Source organism: Bubalus kerabau, chromosome 18 (genome assembly GCF_029407905.1).
Source record: "Bubalus kerabau isolate K-KA32 ecotype Philippines breed swamp buffalo chromosome 18, PCC_UOA_SB_1v2, whole genome shotgun sequence".
Lineage (NCBI taxonomy): Eukaryota > Metazoa > Chordata > Mammalia > Artiodactyla > Bovidae > Bubalus > Bubalus kerabau.
The window spans coordinates 37,202,686-37,220,116 of record NC_073641.1 but is presented as its reverse complement, the minus strand read 5'-3'; the positions used below and the strand labels follow the sequence as shown (position 1 = coordinate 37,220,116).

The 17,431-nt window shown below is 38.3% G+C and overlaps 1 protein-coding gene across 4 annotated transcripts in view; it reads right to left on the bottom strand.

The window, feature by feature from the left end:
- Positions 1 to 17,431, bottom strand: part of RICTOR (RPTOR independent companion of MTOR complex 2) — a 136,687-nt gene that overhangs the window by 87,825 nt on the left and 31,431 nt on the right. For 3 of the 4 annotated variants that reach the window (XM_055554724.1, XM_055554725.1, XM_055554727.1), the window contains one exon: positions 11,523 to 11,620. In XM_055554724.1, the coding sequence (XP_055410699.1) occupies positions 11,523 to 11,620 (98 nt within the window). Of the gene's footprint in view, positions 1 to 11,522; positions 11,621 to 13,879; positions 14,263 to 17,431 lie in introns of those variants that run through there. The other variant, XM_055554726.1, reaches the window with a different exon arrangement.

The window sequence follows — 17,431 nt, the reverse complement described above, 5'->3', positions numbered from 1 at the left end:
GCTTTAGCATCATTCCTTCCAAAGAAATCCCAGGGCTCATCTCCTTCAGAATGGACTGGTTGGATCTCCTTGCAGTCCAAGGGACTCTCAAGAGTCTTCTCCAACACCACAGTTCAAAAGCATCAATTCTTCGGCGCTCAGCATTCTTCACAGTCCAACTCTCACATCCATACATGACCACTGGAAAAACCATAGCCTTGACTAGACGGACCTTTGTTGGCAAAGTAATGTCTCTGCTTTTCAATATGCTATCTAGGTTGGTCATAACTTTCCTTCCAAGAAGTAAGCATCTTTTAATTTCATGGCTGCAGTCACCATCTGCAGTGATTTTGGAGCCCAAAAAATGAAGTCTGACACTGTTTCCACTGTTTCCCCATCTATTTCCCATGATGTGATGGGACCAGATGCCATGATCTTCGTTTTCTGAATGTTGAGCTTTAAGCCAACTTTTTCACTCTCCACTTTCACTTTCATCAAGAGGCTTTTGAGTTCCTCTTCACTTTCTGCCATAAGGGTGGTGTCATCTGCATATCTGAGGTTATTGATATTTCTCCCAGCAATCTTGATTCCAGCTTGTGCTTCTTCCAGCCCAGCGTTTCTCATGATGTACTCTGCATAGAAGTTAAATAAGCAGGGTGACAATATACAGCCTTGACATACTCCTTTTCCTATTTGGAACCAGTCTGTTGTTCCATGTCCAGTTCTAACTGTTGCTTCCTGACCTGCATACAGATTTCTCAAGAGGCAGATCAGGTGGTCTGGTATTCCCAGCTCTTTCAGAATTTTCCACAGTTTATTGTGATCCACACAATCAATGGCTTTGGGCATAGTCAATAAAGCAGAAATAGATGTTTTTCTGGAACTCTCTTGCTTTTTCCATGATCCAGCAGATGTTGGCAATTTGATCTCTGGTTCCTCTGCCTTTTCTAAAACCAGCTTGAACATCAGGAAGTTCATGGTTCACATATTGCTGAAGCCTGGCTTGAGGAATTTTGAGCATTACTTTACTAGCGTGTGAGATGAGTGCAATTGTGCAGTCGTTTGAGCATTCTTTGGCATTGCCTTTCTTTGGGATTGGAATGAAAACTGACCTTTTCCAGTCCTGTGGCCACTGCTGAGTTTTCCAAATTTGCTGGCATATTGAGTGCAGCACTTTCACAGCATCATCTTTCAGGATTTGGAATAGCTCAACTAGAATTCCATCACCTCCACTAGCTTTGTTTGTAGTGATGCTTTCTAAGGCCCACTTGACTTCACATTCCAGGATGTCTGGCTCTAGGTCAGTGATCACACCATTGTGATTATCTGGGTCGTGCGGATCTTTTTTGTACACTTCTTCTGTGTAGTCTTGCCATCTCTTCTTAATATCTTCTGCTTCTGTTAGGTCCATACCATTTCTGTCCTTTATCGAGCCCATCTTTGCATGAAATGTTCCCTTGGTATCTCTAATTTTCTTGAAGAGATCTCTAGTCTTTCCCATTCTGTTGTTTTCCTCTATTTCTTTGCATTGATTGCTGAAGAAGGCTTTCTTATCTCTTCTTGCTATTCTTTGGAACGCTGCATTCAGATGCTTATATCTTTCCTTTTCTCCTTTGCTTTTCACTTCTCTTCTTTTCACAGCTATTTGTATATTCTGCTTAATAAAATCCATGTGCAACATTAGTTAATCTATTTGTTATCCTTAACTCACAGAACTTCTTTACAAATTAAGTATTTCTGACAAATATAAAATATTCAAAGGTGGCTATCAACAATATTATATTTTGACAAGTTAGAAGTCTTAACCATCTCTAGGTAATAAAAAGTGCCTGAGATGCTTATTAAAATTATTAACTTTAAAAAACATAATGATCAGCTAAAACTGGACAGTTAAATGCTATGACCATTATACTTATAGGGCTTTGAGGGTTAACTGAACAGTTCTCCTAAAGAAACAAAAGAGAGTAACCCAAACTTTAAAAAATCTTGCCACAAATTAGAATTCCACAGCATAGTCTTTTTAGAGGGTAATTTATAAGTAGGTTTTAAAATAAAAAGTACAAATGCTCTTGGCTAAATAATCACAGTTTTAAAATTCTATTCTGCATAAAACAGTACATAAGAGTGTTACTAATGCATTATTTAAAATGCAAAAAGAAGTAGGGAATACTTGCATTTTCTAATGATGGAATGATTAAATAAATTACAGTATATGTATTATGCATGTATGTATATTTGGACGCATATACATATATACAGATGGATAGATATGCACACACATCTATCAACACACATATGTAGCTACAAAAAAGTAGTGGATTTACATTTATAGAAAAAGAAAGGGCTCATGATATCCTGGGAAGTGGATAAAGTACAAACTACAAATCTCAAGATCTCATTAAAAAAACCCTTATGTACACATATAATAAATGTTAAATACACTGAGCATTATATCAGACATTTCTAGTTTAGCTTAATTCTTACAACATAGTAAAACATACACACATACACATTGATAATTATACCAAAGAAGAATAAAAATAAATACCTTCTAGTGGTAACTTCTGAGAAATGGTCCTTTTGTCGGGGTGAGGAGGTAGATGGGAAAGAGATGTGAGACAGGACTTTCACTTTTTACTGCATATTGTTTAATACCACTATTATTTTTATATTTAATTTATATAATTTTGAAGCTTTTTTAGACAGAACAAGATTCCTCTGGAGCTTTTCATGTATGAGATTAAATATAGGGAAAGAGTTAAAATGTAAAAGAGCTAAAATATTTTCACCTTTAAAAAAAGGTCTTTAGATAATCAGCATGTTGTCAGTTTTAAAAATAGAATGCTAAGATTATTTTCATCAGCAGCCTGTTATACACAATACTTTAGTGAAATGATGTCAGAAGGCAAGCATGGGTGTGTGACATTCACGTGGTCCTAGGATCACATCACTGGCACCCTCTCTTCATACCTTAAAAGGAGGTTTAATTCTAGAGATAAAGCCCACCCTATACAACATTTCAGCCCCACTGATCTACTAAATTAACTTAATCCTAACAGGCATGCTATACTTAATAACAAAACAAATGCTAATACAACAGAAAACTCTTATTCAAACTGCAAAATCATTCCAATGTAATACCTTTAATTAAACACTTGCAATGTGCCAAGATTTGGGGAAGAGAGGGATATAAGAGTAAAAAAATAAATACTACATATTTCTTGTGCTTAATAATCTCAGTTTAATAAGAGAGCAACACAATAAATAGTAATGATACCCAAAATCATAAAATTTAGTAGACACTTATAACCTATTATGAGAACACAATGAAGGGTGACCAACTAATTCCTGTCTAACTAGTCTCCTGGAATCATAACCCTTTTTTTTTTATTTTCTTATTCTGCAGACCTATTCTTAGAGACTTCTAAGAATTTCTAAATATTATACTGTAAGTTAATGAACTAACAGACTGTACCAAAAAACACCAAATCTGTAAATATTTTTTAACATAGCTCAAAAAAATAGAATTCAAAGTACATTTTATTATGATTTAAATTCAATAAGCATTTATTTTGTGCTTGGTATTTGGAGAAATTTTATAATAAAACCTGCTGCTGCTAAGTCACTTCAGTCCTGTCCGACTCTGTGTGACCCCATAGACGGCAGCCCACCAGGCTCCCCCGTCCCTGGGATTCTCCAGGCAAGAACACTGGAGTGGGTTGCCATTTCCTATTCCAATGCATGAAAGTGAAAGGTGAAAGTGAAGACGCCCAGTTGTATCTGACTCTTAGCGACCCCATGGACTGCAGCCCACCAGGCTCCTCCGTCCATGGGATTTTCCACACAAGAGCACTGGAGTGGGGTGCCATGCCTTCTCCGATAGTAAAACCTACAGACATTTATTCACAGCACTGGCTCTTAACTGAGATGATTCTGTCCCCTAGGAAACATTTGGCAATGCTTGGAGACAGTTTTGCTTGTGACAATCAGTGGAGATGTGCTACAAGCATCTCCTGGGTAGAGGCCAGGGGTGCTGCTAACACTACAATGAACAAGACAGCTCCCCCAAACAAATAATTATCTGGCCCAATAAGTCAACTTGCTCAAGCTGAAAAACTGTTACAGTAACAGCTTACCAATCTCCAACTCAAGCTATTAAAGAGACTCACCTTTTTACAGTCAACAAAAATTCCTGAAAATTAGCAAAAAAAAAAAAAAAAGAATACAAAAAACAAACCCTAGGTTGTAAAGCAGTATCTGGTATGGAGTACATATTATGTGCCAAGCACTGTATTGGGACCTTGCCTCTAACTGCAGCAAAACAATCTCTGAGTAAAGAAATCTGTCCAATGCTGCCTTGCTAGTTAGGGTCAGAGATGGGCTATTAAGACCTCACTCACTTGATCTGAAGCTCATACTTTTCTCACTGTTAACACCAGGCAGCCAAAGCAGATTTTATCAAGTCTCATGTTTATGGACTTTACTAATGGAACAGCCCTTCACACCCTTACCCAATGGTTAGGCTCTCATATTCCAGAAAAATTCTAGTAAGTTTGCTTATCTGATTGTTAAATCCATAAATAATTTAAAACAGAAAATAAAAGGGCTGCTACAAGCTGATACCAGAGCCAGAGAGAAATGTGAAAACTGTACACAAAGGATATGGCAAAACAAAAGACAAAAGTACAAGAAGCTCAAAAGCCTGCCGCTGCTACTGCTGCTGCTGCTAAGTCGCTTCAGTCGTGTCCAACTCTGTGCGACCCCATAGATGGCAGCCCACCAGGCTCCCCCATCCCTGGGATTCTCCAGGCAAGAACCCTGGACTGGGTTGCCATTTCCTTCTCCAATGGATGAAAGTGAAAAGTAAAAGTGAAGTCGCTCAGTGGTGTCCGACTCTTAGCGACCCCATGGACTGCAGCCCACCAGGCTCCTCCGTCCATGGGATTTTCCAGGCAAGAGTACTGGAGTGGGTTGCCATTGCCTTCTCCGCTCAAAAGCCTAGGGCCTTTATTACAGAGACACATCATTCTATACAGTGATACGATGGGGAAAAGGAAGGAAGAAAACAGAGAGGGAAGGAGAGAGGGGAAGGTGTAGGGAAGGGTGAAGAGAGAGGAAATGAACCAGGAAAGCAGGTAAAAAGAGGAGTAGAAGGAGAGAACAGAGGGAAAGAGAAACACGAGAAGAGACTGGAAGAACACAGATCAAAGAAAGACCAAGTGGAGGGAACAACTTCGTGAAAAACCATGGGAAAAATTCAAAAGGAAACAAAGAAATGGAGGGAGGAAAAGGGGAAAGAGAACAACTGACCTTAACCCATAAGAAATGGAGATCTAGATAGAAATATATGTAGAATAGAGAAGTGAAAAAGAAAGCTATCCAACAGATTACAAGAAATAGATGTTTAAATCACTCCAAATTCAAAAAGTTCTATACACACACTGTCTATGTTTAGTAGTTACTAGCCACACACAGGTGGCTATAAGCACAGAAATTTGTTTTAATCTGAACAGAAATGTGCTGTAACATACACAAATTGCACAACAATTATACTAAAGAAATTCTCACACTGTTAAGAAAGTTCTAGGACCCACAACAGATTTCCCAACCTGGGCATCCTGCAAAGGGGCTGAGAACTCCCAGGGAATTTGACCTTGGAGGCCAGTGGGAGACTGAGCCTCTGGGTGCAATCTCAAAAATGACAGAATAATCTCTGTTTGTTTCCAAGGCAAACCATTCTATATCACAGTAGTCCAAGTCGATGCCCCAACCACTAATGCCAAAGAAGCTGAAGCTGAACATTCTTTGATGACCTATGAGACCTTCTAGAACTAACACCAAACAAAGATGTCCTTTTCATCATAGGGAATTGGAATGCAAAAGCAGAAGTCAAGAGATACCTGGAGTAACAGGCAAGTTTGGCCTTGGAGTACAAAATGAAGCAGGGCAAAGGCTAATAGAGTTTTGCCAAGAGAAAGCACTGGTTATAGTAAACACCCTCTTCCAACAACAGAAGAAAAGACTCTACACATGGACATCACCAGATGGTCAACACCAAAATCATACTGATTGTATTCTTTGCAGCCGAAGATGGAAAAGCTCTATACAGTCAGCAAAAACAAGACTGCGAGCCGACTGGCTCATCATAAACTCATTATGGCAAAATTCAGACTTAAAGAAAGCAGGGAAAACCACTGGACGTTCGGGTATGACCTAAATCAAATCCCTTATGATTATACAGTGGAAGTGACAAATAGGATCAGATCTGATAGAGTGTCTGAAGAACTATGGATGGAGGTTCATGACATTTTACAGGAGACAATGACCAAGACCATCCCCAAGAAAAAGGAATGCAAAAAGGCAAAATGGTTGTCTGAGGAGGCCTTACAAATAGCTGAGAAAAGAAGAGAAGGTAAAGGCAAAGGAGCAAAGGAAAGATATACCCATTTGAATGCAGAGTTCCAAAGAATAGCAAGGAAAGCTAAGAAAGCCTTTCTCAGTGATCACTGCTAAGAAACAGAGGAAAACAACAGAATGGGAAAGACTAGAGATCTCGTCAAGAAAATCAGAGATACTAAGGGAACGTTTCATGCAAAGAGGGGCACAATAAAGGACAGAAATGGTATGGACCTAACAGAAGCAAAAGATATTAAGAAGAGGTGGCATTAATGCAAAGAAGAACTATACAAAAGATCTTAATGACCCAGATAACCATGATGGTGTGACCACGCACCTAGAGCCAGATACCCTGGAATGCGAAGTCAAGTGGGCCTCAGGAAGCATCACTACGAACAAAGCTAGTGGAGGTGATGGAATTCCAGCTGAGCTATTTCAAATCCTAACAGATGATGCTGTGAGAGTGCTACACTCAATATGCCAGCAAATTTAGAAAACTCAGCAGTGGTCACAGGACTGGAAAAGGTCAGTTTTCATTCTAATCCCAAAGAAAGACAACGCCAAACAATGTTCCACAGAACTTCTGCACAATTGCACTCATCTCACATGCTAGCAAATGTTCAAAATTCTCCAAGTGAGGCTTCAACAGTACATGAATCGAGAACTTCCAGATGTTCAAGCTGGATTTAGAAAAGGCAAAGAACCAGAGATCAAACTGCCAACATCCACTGGCTCATCGAAAAAGAAGGAGAGTTCCAGAAAAACATCTACTTCTGCTTTATAGACTATGTCAAAGCCTTTGACTGTGTGGATCACAACAAACTGTGGAAAATTCTTCAAGAGATGGGAATACCAGACCACATTACCTGCCTCCTGAGAAATTGTATGCAGGTCAAGAAGCAACAGGACCACACACAAACAATGGACTGGTTCCAAACAGTGAAAGGAGTATGTCAAGGCTGTATATTATCACCCTGCTTATTTAACTTATGTGCAGAGTACATCATGTGAAACGCTGAACTGGATGAGGCACAAGCTGGAATCAAGACTGCAGGGAGATATATCAATAATGTCAGATGTGCAGATGACAGCACCCTTATGGCAGAAAGCAAAGAGGAACTAAAGAGTCTCTTGATGAAAGTGAAAGAGAAGAATGGAAAAAGCTGAGTTAAAATTCAACATTCAAAAAAATTAAGATCATGGCATCTGGTCCTGCCACTTCATGGCAAACAGACACAGAAACAATGGAAACAGCGACAGACTTTATTTTCTTGGGCTCCAAAATCACTGAAGATGGTGACTGCAGCCATGAAACTGAAAGACACTTGCTCCTTGGAGGAAAAGCTATGACCAACCTAGACAGCATATTAAAAAGCAGAGACATTTCTTTGCCGAAAAAGGTCCGTCTAGTCAAGGCTATGGTTTTTCCAGTAGTCATGTATGGATGTGAGAGTTGGACCATAAGAAAACTGAGTGCCGAAGAACTGATGCTTTTAAACTCTGGTGTTGGAGAAAACTCTTGAGAGTCCCCTTGGACTGCGAGGAGATCAAACCAGTCAATCCTAAAGGAAATCAGTCCTGAATATTCACTGGAAGGACTGATACTGAAGCTGAAACTCCAATAATTTGGAGTTTCACATCTTCACATGATGTGAAGAACTCACTCACTGGAAAAGACCCTAATGCTGGCAAAGACTGAAGACAGGAGGAGAAGGGGATAACAGAGGATGAGAATGTTGGATGACATCACCGACTCGATGGACATGAGTCTGAGCAAGCTCTGAGAGTTGGTGATGGACAGAGAAGCCTGGCATGCTGCAGTCCATGGGATCACAAACAATCAGACATAACTGAGCAACTGAACTGAGGTGAAAACACCCACACTTATCTTCTAAGATTTAGTATGAAAAAATATTAAATATCTCATTGATATTTAATTGATACTAATTACATAAAATGTTAAGTTGGATATAGTGTATTAAAGAAAATATAATATTAATTTCACACTTCCTTTTACTTTTTTAGTGTGACCTGCTAGAAAATTTAAAATTACAAAAATGGCCTACATGTGTTTCTACTGTATTGTGCTTCTCCAGAGTTTAACTGTGCTTTAGGACCCATTCTCCAAGCTAGGCCTCAACAGTAATGGGAACTGGGATCTTCCATATATTCAAGCTGGATTTAGAAAAGGTAGAAGAACCAGAGATCAAATTGCCAACACCCACTGGATCACAGAAAAAGCAAGAGAATTCCAGAAAAACATCTACTTATGCTTCACTGACTACACTGAAGACTTTGACAATGTGGATCACAAAAACTGTGGAAAACTCTTAAAGAGATGGGAATACCAACCACCTTATCTCCCTCCTAAGAAACCTGCCTGCAGGTCAAGAAGCAATAGTTAAACTGGACATAGAACAATTGACTGGTTCCAAATTGGGAAAGGAGTACGTCAAGGCTGTATATCGTCACCCTGCTTATTTATATACAGAGTACATCATTTGAAATGCCGGGCTGGATGAAACACAATCTGGAATCAAGGTTGCTGGGAGAAGTATCATTAACCTCAGATATGCAGATGACACACCCTTATGGCAGAAAGCAAAGAGGAACTAAAGAGCCTCTTTATGAAAGTGCAAGAGGAGAGGGAAAAAGCTGGCTTAAGTTTAACATTCAAAAACCTAAGATCATGGCATCCAGTCCCATCATTTCATGGCAAACAGATGCAGAAACAATGGAAACAGTGGCAGACTTTATTTTCTTGGGCTCCAAAATCACTGCAGATGGTGACTGCAGCCGTGAAATTAAAAGACACTTGCTCCTTGGAAGAAAAGCTTGACAAACCATGACAGCATATTAAAAAGCAGAGACATGACATTACCGACAAAAGTCCATCTAGTCAAGGCTATGGTTTTCCCAGTAGTTATGTTGAACCATAAAGAGAGCTGAGTTAAATGAAGGCAAGTGCTAATTGATGCTTTTCAACTGTGGTGTTGGAGAAGACCCTTCTTAAGAGTCCCTTGGGCAGCAAGAAGATCAAATCAGTCAATCCTAAAGGAAATCAGTCCTGAATATTCACGGGAAGGACTGAGGTTGAAGCTGAAACTCCAATATTTGGGCCACATGATGCATAAAGCCAATTCATTAGAAAAGACTCTGATGCTGGGATAGATTGAAGGCAGGAGAAGAAGGGGACAACATAGGATGAGATGGTTGGAAGGCAACACCGACTCAATGGACATGAGTTTGAGCAAGCTCCAGGAGATGGTGAAGGACAGGGATGCCTGGCGTGCTGCAGTCCATGGGGTTGCAAAAAGTCGGACACGACTGAAGACTGAACAACAAAAAAAGGACCCATTCCGGTGCCAAAGTGAAATAAAAGAAATCACTGCCATTCTTATATTCATTCTTCTTTTAGAATCCCAGTTGTAAATGATATCGAAGTACATAACTAGATGTCAAGCTGATTATAACATGAACCAGGAGATCAAACAAGACATAAACCTCTATTAACTGTTTTTAACAGTTAAATGAAGGCAAGTGCTAAGACATGTTACTATTAGACCTGAGTGAAGAATGATGACATAAAACTGGGAAATTTAATAGAGTAAAACCAGGAGATTCAATTTGTAACCTTGAAATAACTCTAGGTCTTAAAAATCTGACATTACTTGAGTAGTACACTGAAGAAATGTATTTGAAGATTTTCAACACTTTCATAAAAATGAAACATACAACAAGGATATTTTTGAAAACCCCTTCACAAGCACTTATTCAATGTTTTTGAAAGTTTTTTAAAAAAATCACTGTCATCAATCATACAAGATAATTTTCTCATGTTGTATAAAAATAAATCCCAGAATGTTTCATTAAGAAAAAAATAAGTGTATATGTATATTGCACCAACTATGGAAAGAAAAAACCTAATCTACTTTGTATTTATTATATAACACCTTATTGGGAAAAAAATTTTTTGTTACTATATGACTATATTCTTACCCCTTCTATTTCTATGAAATAAAATCAAATTTAAGCCACAGTCTAACTACCAAATGGCAAAGAATTAAACATTTTGGAAAGATTAAAACAGTGTGACTCAAATTTTAATGTACACCCAAATTCATCTGAGATATTCATTAAAATGTAGATTCTCACTGAGTAGGTCTGGGTGGGGTTGAAAATTGTCCATATCAAACAAACTCCAAGGTGACACCAATGTTGCAGGTCTATGGATCACACTTTTAGTAAGCAGCTAAAACAATTATTCCTACATTTAAAATGCACAAGGCACTATACTCAATATTTGTAACAGCCTATAAGGGAAAAGAATCTGAAAATGAGTATATATAATCTGAATTGCATGCTGTACACCTGATACTAACATGACACTGTAAATCGATTAAACTTCAATAAAATATAAAAATAAATAAAACGTAAAATAATTTATACTTAGTAAAGTAAAAATGGAAATTCATTTTCCCAAAGGAAGCATTCTATTTTCTATTTATGGCAAGTATTTTAGTGTTTCGAATAACAGGTATTTTAGTGTTTCCACGAGTTGGCTGTTCGGCATTACCAGGCTCCCAACCATACCAATCCATCTATCAAACTTGGGAATTCTTGGTGGCTAGTAGAGATCACGTCAATATTTATTTGGGACAAGTGCCCTAACATTTATGTTGAGTTCTGAGATCCAGATAATGGGAACAGAGTTATCAGGAAAGAAGAGGAAGTGGTAATATTTCTCGGGAAATCATTACATCCATGAAATGCAACACACCATACTCATATACCAACATATTTATCATATGATACCCCATAAAAATGAATATTAAAAGGCAACAGAATTACATCCTTATGTGACTAATAGTGGAGACTGAATTACTGATTTCTCAGTGATTTTTTTTCTCTTTATTCTCTTCTGAACCTACCAAATATTTGACAACAAATGTCAAATACTTCTCATTATTCAAATATACTTTTAAATTTAAAAACATATGACAAAAATCCATGAGAAAGGGCCAAGGAAACACTAATATTGAGGGAATACTGAAGAATTTCTTGTTAATGGTGGTTAAGATATACCTAATAAGTACAATAAGGAAAAAGTAACTTAGGATGATAATGTAAAGACTGAAGTTACTTACCTTAGTAAAGTTATTCAGATGGCCTAGCTTTCTCATATTTGATACTCCTTGCAATTTGGCCACATTTTGGAGAATCTCCCTTAAGTTATCAGAAGGTTCTAGAACAGATAAAATAACATAATTTTAAAAGATTAAGATAATTTTAAAACAATTTTATTTTCCCTAACAAAACACATGAAACATGCATTATTAAAACTTCACAACTTTGACTCTCGGGTTTTTTTTAAAGTCTTACATTCTGTCTCAAATCTACCTATTTAGGAGACTTCGAAGTTTATGTGGATGACTCAGTGAATGACCTTCACCTCTCTACTCCATTTATACCTATGGTCCAACTCTCTACATCCCCTGGAACTATTTAACCACTAATTCTAAAATTTCAACCCCAACTGCAAGAACACCTTTCACTTCTGGCCATAATGTAGTAACAGGAACCAAACATACTGTCTTATTTGAATCAACCCCAAAATTGAAAAAAACATATAAAACAACAGTTCTCAAAACACTGGACATTAAGTAAAGAAAAATAATCATTGAGAAATGGAAAAAAAAAAAAAAAAAAAACCAAGAATGCTCTACAACTGCCCTCAGTTTACTGTCATTAGAGTGTTTCCAGGCCTTGGTGCTGAGAGGAGATACCCAGGCAAACTGAGTTCAAGAGACAGAGCTCAGAGTCCAAGGAGAACAAACTGTACCAGAGAACAGAGCATCGCCCAGAGAGAACACTGAACATCTGCGGGAGGACCCTTTATGCAGCCATTACAGCAACAGTTGGTGCATGTGTGTGAGGAAATTAACACTCAAAAAAAGTAAAGGGATGAGTATCATGTGTTTACACAGGACAGGGAGCAGTGCTTGTTTCTAATGGCCATACTGAAAACCTTAATAGTGCATGGGGCATTGGACAGAGTATTCAGAAAAGTCTTGGCTCAGTGGTGGGGAACAATCATGGACAGACGAAACATTTCTTTGATTCTACCTAACAAATCTTTGGGCTTCCCTGGCAGTTCAGGTGGTACAGAATCTGCCTGCCACGCAGGAGATCCCGTTTCGATTTCTGGATTGGGAAGATCCTCTGAAGAAGGTATAGGCTACCCATTCCAGTATTCTTGGGCTTCCGTGGTAGCAAAGAATCCGCCTACAATGTGGGAGACTTGGGTTTGATCCCTGAGTTAGGAAGATCCCAGAGGAAGGCATTGCAACCCACTCCAGTATTCTTGCCTGGAGAAACCCCATGGACAGAGGAGCCTGGCAGGCTACTGTCTATGGGGTCACAAAAAGTTGGACACAACTGAAGCGACTAAGCACACGGCACACAACAAATCTTCAAAGCAAGATTTGAAAGAATCAAACTGTTTCCAAATAACTAAAATGTCTCAGACCAAAGCTCAGTAAGAATCATAAAAGAAAAATAGAAAACACCTAATGAAGCAAAATATACAATGACTAGTATCTAAATATCATCAGACATGCAAAGCAGCAGGTAAAACATGACTCATAGTAAGCAGAAAAATTAATCAACTGAAAATGACCCAGAACCGACACAGATAGTATTAGGTTGGTGCAAACATAATCACGGTTCGGGGCTGTGAATTTTAAATCATTATAACTAGGTTCAAACATATTTTTATTAATCAAAATAGGAACCATTATAATCAACACATTTTTGTCAACAAGAAATAAGTTTGTTCATTCCTTTGGCGCAAAAACCTGTGCTTCAGACTTCGATAAACTCTTGGAAAGCATTTTCCACATCCTGCTAGTTGTGGAAGCATTTTCCATGCAAAAAGTTACCGAAATGCTTAAAGAAGTGAATCAGTTGGCGAGAGGTTAGATGAATGTAGCAGATGAGGCAAAACTTCGTAGCCTAATTCATTCAACTTCTCAAGTGTTGGTTGTGAGACATGTGGTTGGACGTTGTCATGGAAAAGAATTGGGCCCTTTGTACTGACCAATGCCAGCTCGAGGCTTTGCAGATTTCAGTGCCTCTCTCATCAATTTGCTGAGCATTCTCAGAATGGTCTCAGAGGGATTTAAAAAGCTGTAGTGGATCAGACCAGCAGCAGATGGACAAATGGTGACCATGACCTTTTCTGGTGTAAGTTTGGCTTTGGGAAGTACTTTGGAGCCTCTTCTCATCCAACCACTGGGCTGGTAATTGCAGTGGTAATTAGCAATTAGTGGTAATTAGCCTACAATTAAAATAAATTAAAAAAAAACCCCACTTTTAGTCACGAATCACAATCCAAAAAAAAAAAAAAATGGTTCTTAGTTGTTGCACAGAATAAGAGAAGACAACACTTCAAAATCATTTTTTTGATTTGCTCACTAGGCACCCAATTATCAAGCTTTTTAACCTTTCCAATTTGCTTCAAATGCCAGATAACCAAAGAATGGTCGACACTTGAGTTCTTGGGCAACTTCTCGTGTAGTTCTAAGAGGATTAGCATTGATGATCCTCTCAATTAGTTGTTGTCAACTTCTGACTGCCGGCCACCGCACTCCTCATCTTCAAGGCTCTAGTCTCTTCTGAAAAACTTCTCGAACCACCATTGCACTGTACGTTCGTTAGCAGTTTCTGGGCCAAATGTGTTACTGATGTTGCAAGTTGTCTCTGCAGCTTTATGACCCATGTTGAACTTGAATAAGAAAATCACTCAAATTTACTTTTTGTGTAACATCATTTCCCTAGTCTAAAATATAAACAGCAAGTAATAAGTCATTAGCAAAAAAACAAAGTAAGAAATGTGCATTAAAATGATGCATAACATAATCACATTTATTTAAGACTATTCCAATATCAAATGGCAAAGTTCAACAATGACAAACCTCAATTACTCTTGCAACAATCTAATACAATCAGTAGAAAAGGACATTAAAACAATTTTTATAACTGTAGTCTATATTTCAAAACCTTACGGAGAGGCATGAAAAGTGTAAACAGCACTCAAACTGAATTTCTGGAGACGAAAACTACAGTGTCTCAGATGTAAATATATTGGATGAGAAAAAAAGCATAATAGCTTTTATAGAAAGTAAGAGTTGTGAATTCTGAAGACAAAGCAGTAAGAATTATCCAAAATGTAACACAAAGGGAAAAAAGAAAAATGAAAAGACCAACAGCAAACTATAGGGATTCAGGCAGCTTAACAAAATTGTAATACGTGTAACCAGAGTCCCTAAAGAAAAAAGTTTGGAATAGAAGAATTAATTGAAGAAATAATAGATGAAAACTTTCCAAGTTTGATCAAAGTAAGCCAATAAATCCAAGAAGTTCAATCAATCCCAAGCACAAGGAAAAGGACCAAAACTAGACCTAGGTACATCATAATCAAATTACTCAAAATCACTGGTAGAGGAAAAATCTTAAAAGCAACCAGATTAAAAAAAAGACTGCAGCCATGAAATTAAAAGACACTTGCTCCTTGGAAGGAAAGCTATGACAAACCTAGACAGTATATTAAAAAGCAGAGACATCACTTTGCTAACAAAAGTCCACATAGTCAAATTTATGGTTTTTACAGCAGTCATACTCAGATGTGAGAGTTGGACCATAAAGAAGGCTGAGCGCGGAGGAATTGATGCTTTCAAACTGTGGTGTAGGAGAAGATTCTTGAGTCCCTTGGACTGCAAGGAGATCACCAGTCAATCCTAAAGGAAATCAGGAATATTCAGGAAACCCTGAATACTCATTGGAAGGACTGATGCTGAAGCTCCAATACTCTGGCCACCTGATGAGAAGAGCCAACTCACTGGAAAAGACCCTGTTTCTGGGAAAGATTGAAAGCAAAAGGAGAAGGGGGTGGCAGAGGATAAGTGGTTAGACAGCATCACAGACTCAATGGACATGAATTTGAGCAAACTCCAGGAAACAGCGGAGGACAGAGGAGCCCAGCAGTCCATGAGGTCTCAAAAAATAGGACATGACTTAGCGACTGAACAACAACAAAGACAGACAAGTTACATACAGAGAAATAAAGAGAAGAATGACAAATTTCTCCCGGAAAACAAAGCAAATGAGAAGACAGGGGAACATCTTAAAATACTGAAAGAAAATAAAAAGCTTTTAAAATGCAAAAACAATCCTTAGTTCACCTGTTTTACAAAAACAGGCCAAAGCCAGAAATTGCCCTGTGGTTGGGAATCTGCCAACCCTTGGATACTGTGTCTATTCAAGTTATTTTCCTAATAACATATTCAGCATCCTATTTGCTTTAAACAAAAGCACAATCTAAAAAAGAAAAAAAAATTATCACATTATTGATATTTTACTTTAAGACCCATTATGACTTTCCTTTGAGATTTTAATCTGTTAACACAAACTAAGAAGCTATTTGTTTTGAATAAGTGTTTTCCTCAGCAAATAAAACATCACATTGTTCTATAAATTTAGCTTGCATCTGCTCCTCTCCATTGTTATACTCAGCGTGAGCCATGACAACCACACATTGGTTAGTGTCAAACCACTAAGCATATTACATATCCTGCTGCTGCCACCGCCAAGTCGCATCAGTCGTGTCCGACTCTGTGCAACCCCATAGACGGCAGCCCACCAGGCTCCCTGTTCCTGGGATTCTCCAGGCAAGAACACTGGAGTGGGGCTGCCATTTCCTTCTCCAGTGCATGCATGCATGCTAAGTTGCATCAGTCATGTCTGACTCTGCGTGACCCTACAGACAGCAGCCCGCTCCTCTGTCCACAGGATTCTCCAGGCAAGAATACTGGAGTGGGTTGCCATTTCCTTCTCCATTACATATCCTAGCTATCTCCAATCTCTTTGAAATTGCTACAAAGATCAAACCCCACGAGGGCCTCCCTGGTGGCTCAGATGGTAAAGAGCCTGCCTGCAATGTGGGAGACCCAGGTTTGATCCCTGGGTCAAGAAGATCCACTGGAGAAGGAAATTACAACAAAACTCCAATATTCTTGCCGGGAAAATCCCATCGATGGAGAAGCCTGGTGGGCTACAGTCCATGGGGTCGAAAAGTCAGACACCACTGAGTGACTAAGACATAAGATCAAAATAGTCAATCTTAAGGGAAATCAACCCTGAATACTCATTAGAAGGGCTGATGCTGAAGCTGAGGCTCCAGTATTTTGCTGATCTGATGCAAACAGCCAACTAACTGGAAAAGTGCCTAATGATGGGAAAGATTGAGGACAAAAGAAGACAGTATCAGAGGACGAGATGGCTGGATGGCATCTCAGATGCAATGGACGTGAACTTGGGCAAACTTTAGGAGATGGTGAGGGACAGGGACCTGGCATGCTGCAGTCCATGGAGTCCCAAAGAGTTGAACATGACCAGGCAACTGAACAACAAGAAGATCATTCATTTGATTTCAGAACATTTCCTACAAATACTGGATATATTTATTTTAACTCCAATGAAATTTGATCTAATATTAGATGGTTTAGGGTATGTCTTTATAATTAGTAACTCTTTCATCTTAAACATGGAATGAAAACAGCTTATCACTGTGTGGTAGCAGAGCTCATACAAAAAAAACTGCAAGGAACTATGAGTAGATCACTATTAGTAATATCTTTTTGTTATAAATGGTACCTGTTTGGAGACACTGAAAAAGAAAAATTTAAGTAAGCCAATGATTTTTAAATGATTTAACTATATTTGAGAACATACTACAATTTTTAACAACACTTGTGCTAATTCAGAACCTATATCACTTTACAAGTCAGAGTTTACTAAAAGGCATTGTGAAATTCACCTACTGGAAATACATAATTTAACCATCTTACATCAATTTATAATTGAGTAGTCAGACATCAAACAGTTTCACTAAAGCGAAGACCCAGTTTCTGCTATGGTATGTGACAGGACTAATACTTATGATGATTAGGTTGAAGATATAGTTTTCAAAAAGGCTTGCATATTTCTAATTATCACC